The 18,356-nt window shown below is 41.0% G+C and overlaps 1 protein-coding gene across 4 annotated transcripts in view; it reads left to right on the plus strand.

Annotated features, from left to right (window-relative positions):
* ANKRD28 (ankyrin repeat domain 28) overlaps positions 1 to 18,356 on the plus strand; it is a gene marked incomplete at its 3' end in the record, with an annotated part of 122,886 nt that overhangs the window by 29,237 nt on the left and 75,293 nt on the right. Inside the window, exon 1 of one of the 4 annotated variants that reach the window (XM_083825119.1) lies at positions 12,066 to 17,342. The exons of 1 other annotated variant lie outside the window; for it this stretch is intronic. In XM_083825119.1, coding sequence (XP_083681245.1) covers positions 17,226 to 17,342 — 117 coding nt within the window. In that variant the 5' untranslated portion in view covers positions 12,066 to 17,225. Of the gene's footprint in view, positions 1 to 12,065; positions 17,343 to 18,356 lie in introns of those variants that run through there. 2 more of the 4 variants (XM_083825115.1, XM_083825117.1) reach the window with 2 other exon arrangements.

The following is an 18,356-nucleotide window of genomic DNA, read 5'->3' on the forward strand; positions in this document are numbered from 1 at the left end:
TGACTTGCGATATTTAGGAATTGCCTGATCTTGTGCTTCTAGGAGGCATCGCTTAAAGAATGACCAGCACTGGTGGACATCGAGGCCTTCAAGAGCAGTTTCCCAGGGGACCTTGCTGACTAGTTCCCTGAGCAGCCTGAAGTCCGCTTTCCCCATATCTAGGGTTGAGGTTTTGGTGGCACTTTTCCTTCTGTCACCGTAAATTTTGAACTCAACCACTTCATGGTCGCTTTGACCAAGGCGGCCACCAATCACCACATCTCCCACCAGACCCTCTCTGTTTTCTAGCAACAGGTCTAGGAGGGCACCTTTCCTAGTTGGCTCCGTTAGCACCTGCACCAAGAAGTTATCATCTAGGTGCTTCATGAACCTCCTGGACTTGCTCGTGTCAGCCGTGTGGCACTCCCAGTTAACATCTGGCAAGTTGAAGTCCCCCATAAGGACAAGGGGAGTTAATCTCGAGGCCTCTCTTAGTTCTGTAAAGAATAATTTATCCGTGCTATCGTCCTGGCCAGGTGGTCTGTAATAGACTCCCACAACGACATCCCCTTTATTCGTTCGTCCCTTGATCCTTACCCAGAGGCTCTCAACTTTGCCATCGCCGACCTGAAGTTCCACACAGTCCAGCCCCTGCTTCACATATATCGTCACCCCACCACCTCGCCTACCCTGCCTGCCCTCCTGAAGAGCCTGTAACCATCTATCGCAACACCCCAGTCACAGGACTCATCCCACCAGGTTTCGCTTATGCCGATGATGTCGTAGTTGCGGGACTGGGCCAGGACTTCTAGCTCATCCATTTTATTCCTCATACTGCGTGCGTTCGTGTAGAAGCACTTCAGGTGCGTCTCCTTACACTCAGCACCTTGTGGATCTGCCCGAAGGACCTCACTGGCACCCAGCCCCTCTGATTCTAGCGTACCTTCCCTTAGGTTTTCACCGGCGTGCCTGGTTTTAGCCCCTTCCCCCTTCGACTCTAGTTTAAAGCCCTATCTATCAGCCCTGCCAACTCCTGACCAAAGATCCTTACCCCTCTCCGAGAGAGGCACATCCCATCCGGTGCCATCAGGCCCTGTGTAGCATAGACCTTCCCGTGATCAAAGAACCCAAAGTTCTGCCGGTCACACCAGTCTCGAAGCCACGAGTTTATGTGAACAGCACGCCTTTCAGCTTCGATCCCCCCTATCGGAAGGACAGAGGCAAACACAACCTGCGCCCCTGATCCTCTAAGTAGTCGCCCCAAATCCCTAAAGTCTCTTTTGATCGCCTTCGGACTTCTCGTTGCTACTTCATCGCTACCAGCCTGAAAGACCAGTAGCGGGTAGTAGTCAGTGGGCCGTACCAGGCGCTGGACTTTCTTGGCGAAGTCTCTCACCCGAGCCCCAGGGAGGCAACAGACTTCTCTGCGGGTTGGGTCCGGTCGGCATATCGGTCCCTCTGTCCCTTTCAGAAGGGAGCCCCCCATAACAATAGCCCTTCTTTCTTTTTTGAAGGATGATGTGGCAATGCGATGTGTAGGTCGCCTTGTCTTAGGCGCCCCCTCCAGCTGGGACGGGTTTTTATCTACTTTGTCATTCAGATTGTCTTGTTCTAGTCCTTCATATCGATTATTTAAGGGTAGATGAGAAGGTGAGGTGGGCAGAGAGAGGGCTCGCCTACCACCCCGAATAGGCACCTGCCTCCATTCCCCCCCTTGATCTAGGTCTCCTCCCGCTGCCTGGCAGGAGGAGGGAACCTCCGTTTTCTGCATAACAGGAGACGCCTGTGCTGTGGCAGGTTCGTGAGCCTGCCTCAGAGAGGGTAGAGTGCACCTCCACCAGTCAATTTCCATCTCCGATTCCCTGATGCTTCTGAGCCTGTTCACCTCCTCCCGGAGCACCGCTACCTGGCTGAGCAGCTCTTCAACCTGGGCACACCTCCCACAGGCATACCCACCACTGCTGTGGTCTTTCACTGAGTCTGGCACCTGATGCAGAAGAGCTGAGTCTGACCAACATGGCTGAGTTACAAGGTCGGATGTTTATAGTCTACCATTTAGTTTAACATAGTCTACCATTTCTGCAGATGTTGCTAGCAGCACTTTAATATATATTTATGGAGCAAAATAAGCTTTTGTTTTAATAGGCTGTTGCATCAGATTCTTTCTGAAGTGCATATTTCAAGGTGACCTAATTTTAATCTTTTATAAACCAGAAGAGGTGTAGTATTTCCCTTGGTGACCAGATGGTGATAGTAATGACAGAAAAATATACTCTTTCCACAATGAATGGAATTTACCAGCTGCTGCTTTTTGGCTGGGAATGTGTTGGGAAAATATGCTGACTGGCAGTTTGCTTGTGCCAGCTCTGTAAAAGCCAGGAGTCCTGAGGGACGAGGACTTGAGAGGATGCTCCTCTGGGATGAAACGTGTAAAAAGAGAATCCTTTTGTCCTCCTTGATTTGATTTTAATGCTACAGGAATTCCACTTCAAAAGAAATATAAAGCAAAGCTTGTATTAAGTAAAAGATTCTCAAGTATTTACTCTTTTTCTCTTCCCTTAGGCATGGGAAAGATATGAGGCACAGACATTTTACATTCGTTTTTAATAGCTTTTTATTAAAAAAAGAAAAAAAAAGACAAAGCATCCCACTTTAGTCAGAGAGGATTTAAATGTGTGGAGGAATGCTTTAAGTATTTTAGAAAACAAAATGAAAGTGTTCCTTTTTTTTTTTTTTACAAGATCAAGAATATTTGAAGGAGCAACTTTAAAGAAATGATACAATGGAGTTTCTTTTCATTTTTAAGAACTAATAAAATCCTTTAAGTGGTTTTGTCTTGCATATTTACGTAAGGCTAAATATTTCAAAAGAGTTTTGACTTTTTTTTCTTTCCCTTGAATATTAGTATTTCCCGGGTATCATTAATTAAATTAGCTCTACAGTAATTCAAAGGAGTCTCATAATGCCCATAGCAAATAAGCATTATAGGCCTATTATATTTATATTATTCTTTTTTTAAAACTGTTGAAGACATTATCATTTTATTTACCAGTTTACCATTTTTGAGATACATGTTGTTTATGATTTTTTTTACATAGATTACTACAGACCTTTTCCTTTTTTTTTTTTTTTTGTTATCCTTTCTCAGTCAAGAAGGAATAAATGGCAGAAGGAATAAATAGCAGGATAATACACTTTCCCTCCAGAATGAGAATCTGGAGGGAACCTTGCCTTTTACTTTTGTTTTTTATAGTACATCAGTGCTAAATAAGGCTTATTGCTACCTTGCTATGAATTGAACAAGATTTAATCTACACAAATCTGTTAACATTTGTAGGTAATCGTGTGTATCTGTGGAGGCTTTCGTGGACTTCAAAGAGTCAAGTGCTTCTGCATAGCCACAGAAAATTATTCAGAGCTAGTTTGGGGAAGCACACTTCAGTTCTCATCCTTCATATGACATTCATCCTATTTTTCTTCTCCTTATCAGCTGTTCCGCAGGGAGGTACAGGGGCTGTGGTTGCTTCTCTTCAATTTGGAGGGGCTGGAGCTGGAGAGAGGTACCTTGTCTTTATGTCCCATGCCACTGGGACCCTCGCAGTGCTCATCCAGAATGAATGCTAAGTATTTATGTTACGAGGAACTTAGCAATAAACTCAATAACGCTGTGTACATTTCTTAAGAAGTCAACATGGCATTACTTGGGTTTTAAAAACATAGGAAAAAAAGAAATAAGAAAGAGTAGTCCTTAAAACATTTTTTAAACGTCCATGAGGTGTCAGTGTGCCTCCAAGAAGAAACATGGGAAATGAACGCTTCATTCTGAAAAAAGCGAGTCAGTGGCCTTTATTTTTCGGGGCCTGAAATCACACGGAAGAGAAGGTGACAGAGGCTGGTAAAGACTCAAAATATGTATATCTGTGTGACTTAAGTGCTGCATTTTTCTAATAATGTGTGTGTTTTTTAGTATAGCTTACAAATGTAGTTTATGAATTCAGTAGAGTTATCTGTTGATTGTCACACGTTTTGAGGAGGCTGGTTGCAGCAGCAGAGGTTTTTGAGGGAAGACTTTGCACAACCTGGCATATATGATGTAAATAATTAGGAATATTCTAAAATACATTCTTATCTTTTTGTTACTAAACAGGTAGCTAATACATTCATAAAACTCTATTTACATTTTATAGAAACCTATTTTTTCGTAGTGCTTTTATAAAATGAGAGTTGCCTTGTCAAAAGTAGTAGAAAATGACTGGATACTAGATGTTCTGTTGCCTCAGTTCTGCAAATACTTGGAGATACTTCCCGTTTTCATGTATGCATGTTTGCTGAACGTAATTTGGTTATTTGTAGACTCTAAGATAGCTAAACGCATGAATTTTAGGGTATAGAAGGTTATTTTATTAATGTTTTAAATAAATAATGCACCATTCATAAGTATTGTGTATCATTCTATTTTGGTATAATATTTCTGCTTCTGTATTAAAAGTACTCCCTGTAAAGCATTTTGTTAGCTTTTTGGAACGCCAAGATGTACTTCTCAAGTTCTCCTCTTGGTGTCATCTTAATTGAACAAATGACTGATTGAAGCCAGTGTTACCAAGATTTTGGAACATAATTCTGATTTTAAAAGATCTCAAGTTTAACTTTTAATTCATGTATGGATGATTGTGTAAAGTTGTAATGTAACTACCTTTTCCTGCATTCCAATATCTGATATAATAAGTACATAAACTAATTCTTCCAGCTGTGGATTCTGCACGCATAATTGTTTGTGTGTGTGTTTTGAAAGCTGGGCCCTAAAATTCTGTTGTCCTTACTGCTATATGCTTTATAAATGTTGTTAGTACTATGCAGGCAATTTGATTAACATAATTGTGAAATTTCTGCAATGTGAAGTACCTTCTTTTCAAAGAAACAAACAAATTAGCAGTGGTTTATATACTGATGCACAGGAGTAAAACTCAAGTTCTTCCCCTAGGCTTTTGTATAATTGGAAAGAATTTTGAGAGTGATACAGTTGTCTCAGTTCAGAAAAGTTCAGGTTTCAGGAAAGCTGCTCTGTGGTATTTGAAGGAAGATACAAGGATTGAAGTAGTTCTGATCGGTTGCTGTTGATGAAGGGAGCTCTGCTGATGGGTGAGGTTTTGCAAAGCAATTGAATCACTTTCTGTCACAGTGAGCAGTTTGAATGCTCCCACTGCTTCTCTGTGTCAGCTGTCATCCCATGATGAGCTGGCTGAACTAATTTATCACCAAGAAAATAAATAGAGGTGCTTAGATCACACAAATGCCTGTGCTGGCACAGGAAGGGGATGTGAATGAGCAAGGATCATGCAGGGAAGAGGGGAGTGAAGAATATCTCTGGTGACCAGCAGTTAAAATCAGACTCAGCCACTTCCTCAAACCTCACTTTAAACAATAGAAAAAAAAAAAAACACAACAACTTTCTGGAGTGTTAAAACTGTAATTAGTGTTCTAAATTAATATTTTTCTATATTTTATGAAACTTATTCAGTATTGGAGTGCTTAGGCTGTTTAAGGAAAGTGCTCTCTTTTATCTTCCCTTCCAAGTTACTGAATTAAAAAAAGGGCCAACAGAAGTAACTTCTAAGAATAAATGTCACTTTGATGCTGCTATCCTGGGTGATGTTTAGCAGCCCTCCTGGAAGCAACAACCCCAGTGAGCATTGTGGAGAAGACTTAGCAAGGTTTGAAGCAGCTGAGTAAGAAGTTTTTTTGGCTATTGCTGTATTTCCCCTTGCTCAGTTTTGGGAAAAGCCGTCCATTTTGGCAGCTGTCGAAGGTTCAGACAAGCGCTCTCATCCCGTAGTAGTGTGTGTATGTGTTTGTGAATATGTGGACTTTATCCAGCTGTGTTTTCCAGAATGGTTCCAGTTGCCAGAAAGGAGCTCCTTGGACACGAGGGAAGCGTAAGGGATTCCTAAAAATTTCTAGGAAAAATACCACAGACAGCAAACCCTGATACGTGAGGCAGCTGTTGATCCACACTGTTCTGAAGAGAATCTGAAGAATTCATATACAGTGATGCCGAGTGTTTGCACCCTGAACAGAGACAAAATAAAAGCACTGATATCCATAGCAACCAGAATTCATTTTTCTCATTTGTATATCGTATTTAGAGTTTCTGGTATGTATAGAAACAAAAAAGAAACATTCCAGATGTGAGCAAGTGAGCAGGACCGTGGTTTCTGTGGTCAGAGTCTCTCTATTCATATCTACTGGAATTTACATATTCAAAGTATTGCACTGGTATGAACGTTACATGCATTTTATTTTAGTATTACGCTAGTAAAATATCTATCATTTTGTTTCAACTCTTACAACTCTTCTGCAAGAGAGAATCTGATTTTGAAATAAATTATAGAAAACCTTTTAAAGAAAGTTAATCAATGTATTCAGTATTCTCTCGTCCAAAACCCCGTGCTGAAAAAAAACTAACCAGAAAACCCACCCACTAACAGTATTCTTCCATGGGTGGGACAGGGAGGGGGAGTCTGGATCAGAGGAAGATTGTACCGTCACATGACTAATGAGTAGGAAAATCTGAACAGAAACTTTTAAAGGCAACAATTTTTCTTTTTGTTCTTCAAGTTAAGAATTTTGGAGCCACTTAGTATTTTAGCTGCTTCCTCTCCCCACTATTACTGGCTTCAAAACCTTCCCATTAGGGTAGTTTCAGCAATGACCAAAATAGAAAATAGTAGTTTTGAAGGAGTATATTCTGCTGTCCTATTGTCATTGACACAGGAAATCAAGGAACTATGTTTTGAATGCTAGAAACCATACAGTCTTCCAAGAACTGTTTGCTGCAATCGCTATGTCATTCTAAATAAAATGTTGCCTCTTGGTAATGCTTCTTAATTCTTTTATTTACATCAGTTTTATGCTTCTGAGTGAACAATAGGCAGACTTTGAAGCTAACTTTGACTTTTCTTCCCAAAGATTTGGGAAGTGTTGGGTGGACATTGCTTTCATGCAAAGCGTCCTTTTCCTGGTGCCCTTCTTGTGTGGGGAAGAAAGCAGTCTACATTGCTCCTACCCATTTTTAGTTTCTTTTTTTCTCCTCCGTCCAACCCATGCTACTTCCCCTCATGGTCACTGAATCACTGGAGGCCCAATGACTGCTGTATAACACTTGCTCAGATGTATTTCTGTGCTCTTTTCTTAGCTTTTCACAGGCTATCTGTCACTCTTAGTTGGCTATGTCTTCTTGTCCCCGAGACTGGATTAATGTTTTGGTCATACTGGCTGCTGAAACCATGCAACCATGCAAGTTCAAGCAAAACACAGCCCAAGACAGAACGTTACTAATACAGCTAAGACAAAATAGGTAACAGCCTTGCTGTAACAAAATTTCCAAAGTGATTTTTGCAAATACACCTAAAATCAAACTTAAATAGGTTTGGGACCAGACAATACCCAACGAGTTCGGAGGCCTCATGGCTGTTTATTGTGAAACATGTAAAACTTAAGGCCTATTTCTAGTACAGAAGCACTATTGTCAATTGTCAGTTGTTGGCCTTTCCGACTTTGGCCTACTAGGTATCCTTGATCGACCAAGCTTCTTGAGTTTTATGTTGTTTTGTTTGTGGTATTTTGGGGGGGGTGGGGACACCCTTCCCCCTTTTATTCTCACTTTGATAGTTGAATAGTTCTGTTGAAAGTGAATCCATCTTGTTTGTTTGCCTGAGTAGTCAACAGCTTATTTTCTTGAATAGTCAACAGCAATTTGCTACTTGGAAAAGGGAGCTGATTCTGGAAACGTCCTAAGCGAACATGAGTCATCACTGAAGGTTTTAAATAGTTGAATGTGATGTTTGTTTCCACCCTTCCACAACTCAAAATGGTATGAATCATTTTTTTTTAGTGTTTCCCAGATAATAGTCTGGACGGAAGCAGTATGCATTTCTGACTCAAGTCCTTAAATGTTAGTGGTGTACTCCCAACTACTGCTGGTTTTGGCCGGGTGGGAATTCCATAGGAATTTCAGACAAACGTATGAAAGCAAACATTGTGTAACCATGACAACTTAACCATGGGGATTCATGTGGTTGGTGACATAAAACTGTAAAAGCCCTCCACTGACTGGCATAATGGATTTGACTTTCTTGCCTAAATTCTGTAGGAGGTATGAGATAAAAATTCAGTGATAAGAATCACTTTATCAGACCTCTGGATGTTATCATAGAACATCAAAATTTGTTACCTGTTATATTTTTTTATAGCTACCTGCTATTATTCTGGCCTGCAGAAATGAAAAATGAACCCAAATCTCTTCCATAGTTTCATATGCTCACAGTCAGATTTAGGTCTCTATTCTTTCTATATGAATTGGAAGACAGCTCAGAAGCAATAGATACTCTAGTGTATGAACAGAAATGGTGATGAGAAAACTTAGTTGGCCAATTAATTTTACAGGGGGAAGCAAAGGGAAAAGGAAGGGAATAGCAAATCTGCGTTAAATTTAAAAAAAGATCAGTATTGAAAAGAAAAGCTTTGATGTGAGTTGGAGAAGAGCAGCCTATTAGTTTATCGTGCCAAGCTCTCAAAACTGCTGCAGTGAAATTTTTTTAGATGATTTGATTGACCTCTTTGATTCTGTCACAACCTCTACTTTAACTGGTCACCAGTCACAGGCAGCAGAGGAGCTCTCATTTCTAGAAATCCACCTGACCAACATGTGCTTCTTCAGAAACACAGCTGGATTGCCATGCAGCAGGGGTTTATTAAGGAAATTATGATAAAGTTTATTCCAGGTTTCTTAGCTACGGCGCAGGTTTTACAACTTTGGATCTTGACACCAGCACTGTCCAGTGCTGAACTGGGGTGGCTCCCATTGTGTTACCTTTACTTTAAGAGTGTTTCCAGTCTTTGAAAGAGCCAAGGTTAAGAAAAAGCAAGGTGAGGATAAAGGTTACTGTTTTCTAGCACATACAGCTAAATGAGTCTCAGTAGGAAAGCTGGCTGGCTCTACAGACCAAATGTGATGTGTTCGTCATCTTATGTGGGAGGGAAATATGCAAGATAAAAAAAAAAAAGCATGCTGCGCCGCACTTCTTAGAGAAAACCCTGTGCACATCTACTGATATTCAAGGATGCAGCCGTGGAGAGGCCTGTGATGATCTTGTACGTTGCACCTGACCTTGAAGCCCAGACTGTGTACCATGTTTGCAAGCCTCAGGAGAAAGAAAAGCAGGCCTATTGTATGGTGAAAATAAGGCAATGTTATGTTGACCTTGTGACATCATTTTTATAATAAATTGAGCTTGATTCTCTTTTTTTTTTTTTTTTCCTGCTGCAGTAGTATTGCAGGAACAAATTTTCAAAGGGGAAATACGTAAAATCAGCTCTTCTTATGCTCCTCTTTAGAGCGTGACTGTAGATGAGGAGAGAAGCAGATCAAAGAGGATGTACTAATTCTTGTGTATGCGCCCAAAGGGAATTCTCTTAGTTGTTTTACCAGCTGCCCTAATATGATTTAGTAGGATCATGTTTTAGTTTGTTTATAAGTGCGTGTGCACATTGACACGAATACTCTCAAGGCAATGTGATCGGTGATACAAACCTTAAGATTAGGGATTCTGCAGTCGCTTGTTTGCTCTAGACAAGCTCCCTTTATCCGTTTCTTCTCCTTGGGAGGATTCAATAGCGTCCCTTCCTGAAGCATCGGGCTGTCGGTGCCAGCTGTGACAGCGGGTTGCTGTGCTGTGAAGCCTCTGGTTGGTGTTTTTGCTCCGCTGTGGTTGCGTTCCTGTCCGGTGTCACCTCCCAGCAACTGGCGGGGCTCTGCTGGGAGGGAATGGGCGACGTGTGGGAGAGCAAACAGGGGCTGCTGAGGCCCGGCCTTTGATTTCTGTTTTGTTTCCTTGCACTCTGCTGTTAGAGCTGGTGCGTGCAGCTGAAATTGCTGCCTTCAGTAATTATTCCTGGCAGTGTACTCTGGTTATTATTGTAAAATATAATTGATGCCGTTTCCAGCGCCAGAAAACAAAATAGGCTGTGGATGTGGTCTGAATTGGAAGGAACTGAAGGGGCCAGAAGTACTCCTGCTGTCCAGTGACTTTCCTGCCTTTGCTCTGCTGACAGGTGAAAATACCTGTGACTGGTCTGTGGACCTTGCTTTTCACGCTATGAAAACATTTTAGAAAGGCAGTCATACTTGCCAAAAGAACTTCAGTGTCTAATAATTGTGGTTTTATGTGGGTTTAACAAACACTGAGGTGTTTTGCCTGTTTCTCTCTTTGACTGAGCTGATGTTTTTGAGAGAACCTTCTTTGCTATCCATCAGAAGCCATCTGCTGTCACTTACCTTCTCCCCAAAAGAAGAGGGGCTTTAAGACCAACCTCTCCCCTCCCTAAACCCACAGCAGCACACTGCCTAAAGTGTATAGGTTTGCTTTTCTTCATGGATACAGGCCTGACTGTCCACAACGTATACAGCTAGACGCATCTTTTTGCAGACCACCTTCCCTGAAACAGCAGTTGTTTTGACTTAATAAATTTTATACGAAGACATTTCCACTGTCAGACTTGTCTGGTTGTTATTTCAGACAGCTGTGGAGTGTTACAGCCGCCCTCACAGAGCTGCTGGTCTGAAGGCAGATCCGGCAGCTGAGTCAGTAGGAGCCACAGGCCGGTGCCCGCACGGCTTGTGTGAGGTGCCTCGAGTGCCTGAAGTCAGACAGACTGTGGAGGCCTTTTGTTTTGGGTACTGCTGGTTAACGTAGGAGTAGGGGGCCGATTTTGGTTACAGGGTTGTATGCTATGCTCTAAAGAGCACAAAAAAAGATAGCCCTGCCAGTGAAGCAAAATCTGGCCTTAATAAAAAGGGAAGTATCTTTGGTGGCATCCTAGCTAGAAATCAGGAGGGAAGATGCTGTTTCTTCAAATGTCTTTAAAGAAATAGGACTCTTGTATTTGCTTTGCTTCGCCCCCTCCCCTCCCCTCCCCTCCCCTCCCCTCCCCTCCCCTCCCCTCCCCTCCCCTCCCCTCCCCTCCCCTCCCCTCCCCTCCCCTCTTTTTTCTTTTCTTTTTTCCTTTTTTCTTTTTTTTTCTTTTTTCTTTTTTCTTTTTTCTTTTTTCTTTTTTTCTTTTTTCTTTTTTTCTTTTTTTCTTTTTTTCTTTTTTTCTTTTTTTCTTTTTTCTTTTTTCTTTTTTCTTTTTTCTTTTTTTCTTTTTTTCTTTTTTCTTTTTTCTTTTTTCTTTTTTCTTTTTTCTTTTTTCTTTTTTCTTTTTTCTTTTTTCTTTTTTCTTTTTTTCTTTTTTTCTTTTTTTCTTCTTTTTTTCTTTTTTTCTTTCTTTTTTTTTCATTTGTTTTAGGAATGTCTGTGCTCAGTTCTCATTGTTTTTCTGATTGAGGCAGCTTGCTAGACTCCATATTTTGGGTATCAGTAATAAAATTTTAAATTTTACAATCACTGTGGTGGCTGTAAGGTGCTATAGATCAGCTGAGAGTTTCTCTACCAGCATATTGTTCAGATGTATAAAATATGCAAGACGTCTTAAACAAAAAATCAATGAATATATTTTTAACACTTTGAGGATACTTTATTGCTCTCTGATCAGATGATATTTAGGAAGTATTTTACAAAGTTTGCATTTTTTTTAAGCATGCAAACTAAGTTTACGTCTCAAGCACAAACATGCATTTTACATGAGTAGTTTTTCACAAATGCTGTTCCAAAAGACAGAATTTAGAATGAATGCCAGAAATTTTTTTTCTTTGTCAGATTTGTGTCTCGTTTTTATTATTATTATTTTTTAATTCAGTTACTGGATGTTATTAATTACAAAGTTTTATGTAGTCATGTATTTTCTTCGAATTAAGGTAGTTCTGTAGATCAATTCAAGCTATATACTTTCATGAGAGAAAGAAGTAAGACCTGCCTACGGCATCTGGGAGGTGCAAGCAAAGCTAAATCAGTTGTCCTTGGAAGCAGAAATGTGGAGTCTAGAGGTTAAAACTAGTCTCCTTTTCTGCATCCCAGCTGTGCATATGATCTGGAATAAATGGGACATGATTGAGAAGAAAGGTGGTAATTTATTGTTGCCTTGGACCATTCTCTTTCCTGACTCCACCTCATTCCCTCAGGAGCAGGGAGGAAACAGCAGAGTTCAGACAAGTGACTCACAAGGCTGCTTGAAGTATTGCAGCTTATATTCATGGTGATGCTGAACACTCATCTCTGTTTATACGTGGGGAACACTTTAGTAAATACTGTAGTTAAATTATTCAAAAAACTGCTTATCTTTTGTTTGTGCACCATGCTTGTGCGCAGACAGCTATACAAGTATTATGAGTGATCTTTATCTTCTGAAGAGACCCATAGCTTATGTCTTAGTCTTGAAAAGCTGATAGAGATGGTTTAAAAAGAAAATATAAGCCTTATTTGGATTTATTTTTTTCATATTTACTGCAACCAGGCAGAACAATTTCCTTCCTTTCCTAGATCATTAATTATACAAAATACGAAGTGAAACCAGTTGGATTAATCTCAGCCCAGAGGAAAAAAACTTGATAAATGCTGGTAGTCAAGAGAGAAATCTTTGTTTGGGTAGGTTTGTTGAGACTGAATGTTCTTCAGAGAGGTTTTCAGTGTCATCCACAGCACTGCTATACAGTCCTCTGCTCATCAATTCCTAGAGAAAAGGGTAGATCTATAGAAAAGGTTACTATTTTTAGCTGCTTCCAAGTTCATGTTTTTTCTGCCTGGTGCAGATGTGGCTGCAGTCATCTATTTTTTAGTCTGCAGGCTGCATTTTTACAATGTGCTTTCTTTATATCCACCCGTGAAGGCCTCTGGGAACTTGATTTTCTTAAAGACAAATTATTTGACCATGGGGACAACTTTTTTGAATTTTCAGAAAGTTATTATATTTTACTCCTTAAAATTTTAGAGTTGAGTATGGAGATTTTATGTTGCTACTGGTTAGATACCACAGATGCTGTCAGATCACCCCTCAAGTTCCAGTAGAAATGGCTTTTTTTTTTTCCTTTTAAGATTAGCCAATTCTCAACTCTTCTTTCCTTCTACTCATTTAATAAGCTTTCTTATAGGAAATAAGTGAAATTTAGTCTAGAAGCTTTCGAAGGCTTTGGAGAAGATGGATGTTGATGACCCACTGAACTTTAGTTATTTAAAGTTTTATTGGGATAAACTGGGAAGTATATTTTAAGAGATGCATTATTCTTTATTCATACCTTTGTGAGGTTCTGTTACAATTCCTAGGTCAGTTTAGGGAGAGGAGTTCTAAATGAATCCTCTTGAATTTACTCTGCCTTCATTCTCTGTTACTATTATCTCTTCTCCATCTCTGAAAAATATTAGTTTCTATTTAATCTACTGAAAACCTAAAATTTTGCTTTGGTTTCTTTCAGTAGAATTGTGAACTCAAGCTTTCGATTCTTAGAATAGCTGTTACTAGCTGTTAGGTAGCATTAACAACTCGTATTTTGCAAACCAGAGGATACCTTGGGTATGTTTTGAAGCTGGAGGAAGAGATGGATAGAGATGCTGTTTCCATTGAGCTGAAGGCATTGCTCCCGACTGCTGGGGGTGGGAGGGGAGAGGATTGTTTTTATTAAGTATCCTCCAAGCCCTAGTTCACTGTAAGCAAATGTTAAATGTTTCTAGAGGTGGATTGTCTTTTGGGTATGAAAGTAATTGCACACACACACATTTGTAGTGTTGAGTGGGTTTTTTGTCTGCTTACTTCCATGGTTTATAATGCCATCAAGATCAATATAGTATTGATTCGGTTGTGCTGGTTCTCTTCCTCGTGCCAGCTGTGATGCATTGGCTTTTAGCTCTTTGACCGTAGGAATGTCACCATTCAGAAATGTGTTGTATTGTGCAAGAAATAATACATTAACTTGCTTTGGGAAATAGTTGGTTTTATTTCAATTACAGGTAAGATTTCTAGAATAATTACCAGAGTAGATGAAAATGTTCTTGACTCTTCTGAGTTTTCATAATGCAGTAAGTGTGGAATCCAATACTTTTTATGTTAACTCTTGAATTTCTAACTGAAAATTTTTACGTCTACTTTGGAGCATTAATTGCCAACGTCAAAACCAGACCACTTTCAGATAAATGGAACTGAATTGTGCACTATCTCCTATCTAGCAACCTGTCTAGTTAGGTAGTGGTAATTCCAAAGGAAAAGCATGGAACTCAGGTTTTATTTGCTACACAAACCTTTTAGCTTTGGAAAAGGGTTCATTTTCACTTAACATAGAGGTGTAGCAGGAATACCATTACCCAACAAATGCATGTGTACGTATATAGTATGAAAACCAAGTTTGCATTTCGTAAGTGTACTTTGCTTTTAGACTTAAAGTATGATTTTTATTTTTTTCCCAAAGGAATTTTTACTTATGCAAGTAAATTGCAGTGTCTGCTCCCTAGGGCATTTTTCACAAAAGGCAAAATATCCTCTAGGTTATTATCCTCTGTGTTCCTTAGCAGACGGCGGGGTGTTGCAATAGATGAGCCTTGAGGATATTCTAGTTTTTATTTAAATGATTTTTGCTGTGGCCAAGAAGAACATGAATGTTCATATGTATTCATATGACTCTTTGGTATTTATTTTTAATAAATTTTTGAAATGCTAGAACAAAGCAACGCAGTGTACCAACCATTGCTCTTTTGTGATTAAAACCAGAAGTATGAAATTGCAAAACAACCAGACCCCATGTAACGAACAGAATACATTTATAAAGTTGCGTGTTATTCATATGCTGTAAATGAGAACATTTGGGAAATTTGAATCTTAGCTGAAATTTCATAGTGAAGCAGAAACGTGAGCTATATTCTGCCATGCCAACCGTCCTGAGCTTGAGGAGCCCTAAACTAGGTAACTCTTGTGCACTTACAAAAACCTTCATCTGCATGAAGCTGTCAGCAGGTGGGTCCTAAGCAATTTATTCTGTTGCAGCGAAGCTCTTGTAGACATTATTTTAAAAGAGTGGTGATGTGAGCTCTTCCTTCCCATGGTCCCCAAAGATGGGAATTCACCGCGTCTGTTAATACCCATACCATTTAATACATCATTTCAACCTGCCGTTCTCTCTGCCTGGATTAATACGGAAGATATGAGAAGGAATGGCTTCTTGAGGAGCTGTGAAGTTCAACTTCTTCTCTCTGCTGACAAATGGTGATCAGAGCAGCCCCGGAGGGATGCTGGCAGTGCCTCCACCTAGCGCGGCACCAACCAAAGCCCTCCTCTGTTCTCCAGCACTGAAGCTTATCCAGCGACTCTGGCAGCAGCCATTTACATAATACACCCACAAACCAGCACTGCTTCAGCAGATTCAAGCTGAAATATTTATTTAGCAAGTTGCAGGGCTTCATTATATTCTGATTATATCTCAGGTATATTTTTCAGGGACAGGGCACGTTTGTCTGTACTCATTGCAGAAAACCGTGGGTTTGGTCATTAAGGGCTGGCTTTTAGCAGTCACCTGATTGTGTTAAGAGAGGTCTTATTTTCATTTCATTTTCAGAGGATTTATGGGGGGAGCTCCTTGTCTTCAAGGAGTTAAGCAAGGGCTGTGGTGCTGCTCTGTCCGGTGCCATACGAAAGCAGTTAAAACGCTGGAATTGTTTACTGCCGAAATCCTTGTTAGTCAGCAGAGCCACTTACACCAGATTTCTTTGCGGCTTTTAGTGGAAAATATTAAACAGTCGCTTTTGCTTCAGTTACAGAAATTTTACGTTTTCGGCTGAGTTAGTCACAGAGCTGGCACAAGCGTATCTGCGAAGACTGCCCCAAAAAAAGGCGCCTTTTTCCTTTTTTTTTTTTTTTTTTTTTTTGTGCCAGAGGAAGTTGCACTGAGAGCAGCAGCTCGGCTCTGTAAGTGTGACATGTGAGCATTACGAGGCATTTCAGCCTGCGAGCCTGCAGCCGGTGCTCAGTTGGAGCGCCGCCGTGGCTGCGCGTCGTGCTCTGCTCGGACGGGCAGGCTTGTATAAGCTGATCATATAATTTAGCTTGTCAGGGAAAAAAAAAAAAAACAAAAAACCCTGATAAGCAGAACCTCTAACCGAAGAGGAAAATCAGGTTGGCACAGTGACAGCTGTTCGAATAAAGAAGTTGGCTCAGAGAAGATGCACGGAGTCTGATTTTTTTTTCCTTTTTTTTTTTTTTTCTCCGCTCGATCTGAATGAAGACTATCATGGGAACTGCATTCACGTGGTGATCGAAAGAACCACTTGAGTGATGAACTGCTTTTGCAGAAGAAGTCTAGGGCAGCAATTTGAGCTTCTGTGTGCGGTGGCTCGCTCGTTTTGCTGAAGCCTTGTGCCTCATCAGTGTTCCTGCCTGACGCCTTCCCTGGTGGAGGAGCCACGGCTGCTGCCTGGCGAAGGGGAAAGGAACGCTCCGCATCGCTCCTGGCACTGACGGAGTAAAACTACCCGCGTTGCTGTCAGCTGGGGAGCCTGGGTTAAACCGGCGACATTATTCGAGGAGTTGCATTGTCCCCGTGGTCTGACTCATCGCATGTAAATGTACCGCAGCCTCGCCGTACATTGCAGATATTTTCATCGCATGGGAAAGAGTTACTTGCCTCTCTCCGCGTTCTGAGCAACTGCTGGAAAACAGATGTCCTTTTTGGACGGACTCTTTTCGCCGCCGAGGGATGGAGCCGTAGAAGCGCGGCAGGGTCAGAGCCCGCGTTTGTTTTCGGGCAGCAGAGAGCCCGCTGCTGTTGGCCGCCGCCTGACCGTGCAGGACCGCGTCTAGCCGCGGCCGTCTCCGTCGGGGCGATTGTTCCCCGCTGGTGCTCTGCGGAACCGGGTCGTGGCTCCCGCAACAATGCCTGCCCTGTGCGGGTAGAGGCGTGCTGCTGCAGCGGGGCTGGTAACGGGGGCCGAGCTGTCAGACGGCGCTGGTGTAAGCGACCTGGATCTAGGGATAAAGGTGTCAGCTGTTCCACAGCCCCTCCGTTGCGGTTTCGATGTTTCGTGGCGTTTTATTTAGGAGAAGAACTTCTTTAACGACTCGGGGGGGTTCGATCTGAAAAATGAAGCGTGGGGGGGGATTGCAATGTCCTTTTTTAATCAGTCGTGCGCCAGCAGCAGCACTCACACGTCCGTGAGTGTGTGTCAGACAGGTGAGAGCACCTCCGATGTGCTCCCTGGTGTGATACCTGCAGCCTGCTTCCAGAAACACAGTCGCTGGCGTTTTTTTGTTGGCTTTTGCTTCCTCAAACGGATCGAATGAGTCGGGTCTGTATTGTTGTTTTGGAGGAGGAGGAAGATGATGCTCCCACATTTATTTCCAAATTGCCTCAGGAAAATATATCTTTACGTCCATCGCCCTCTGGAAACGTGCTGGTAAGGCATGTTGTCTGTTGGCATGTTTCTCCTTTATAATACTGTTGCAAATCCCAGTGGAAACTTTCATAAGGTTAATGCGAGCTTGCATGATGTTGAAATGAGATGAGGCAGTAAAGCTGACTATGCTAAAGAGGGAAAAAGTTGAACCTTAGTTGTAGAATGAATACTTGCAGGGGCTCACTGTTTTGCATGTAACTTTGTTTATGGTGCAGCAATAACAGATCTCGACTCTTGCAGAGCAGCGGAGGAGTTTTAGAGGGCTTGGTGAATGTGTTTCCCTCGCTCCACTCCTCATTCCTCAGTGGTACATTTACGCACTACCACTTTAGAAACTGATGTAAGGATTATATTGCAATTATATGCTGTGTTTATTTTGAGAAGTGATACAGTGTGCAATGTACATTGAGCAACAGCAGTTATAAGCTAAAATAGAAAAATAGTATAAGCCATAATCTAAGTGTAATTGTTCAGTTTGAGTTATCACTTATGCAAAATGGTCAACGCTGTGGGGACTGGGCTTTTATTTCTTTAAATTATTTTGTTAAGTGACTGACTAAAATCTTGCTGGCATATCTCAGCAGCTTTCCTTACTTACTAAGAAATCCTGCTATATTTAGTAATAGATGTGTGTGAGTGTGAATTTGTTGCCATACTTCTCTGATGCACTTCGCTTTCTCACTGTTTCTAAACAGGTGAAGAATTTCTAGTAAGTTTAGTCACTTGCTATTGCAAAAAGGGGGTTGTTTACTTATATTGTGTAGAATTCATGGTATGTAATAATAGCCCTAATTTTATTATGAGGGGTTCTATTTTCAACTGTTAAAAACTAGTCTATTTTATTTTATTTTATTTTATTTTATTTTATTTTATTTTATTTTATTTTATTTTATTTTATTTTATTTTATTTTATTTTATATGTTTCATTGGTTATTGCAGTGACTTAGAGTGTGTTTGTATGTCTGAGCTTTTTAAAGTTTACAGTTCTTTCAACTCTAAATATTGCCTCTGGTT

The sequence above is a fragment of the Anser anser genome, assembly GCF_964211835.1.
Source record: "Anser anser genome assembly, chromosome: 2".
In the NCBI taxonomy this organism is placed as follows: Eukaryota; Metazoa; Chordata; class Aves; order Anseriformes; family Anatidae; genus Anser; species Anser anser.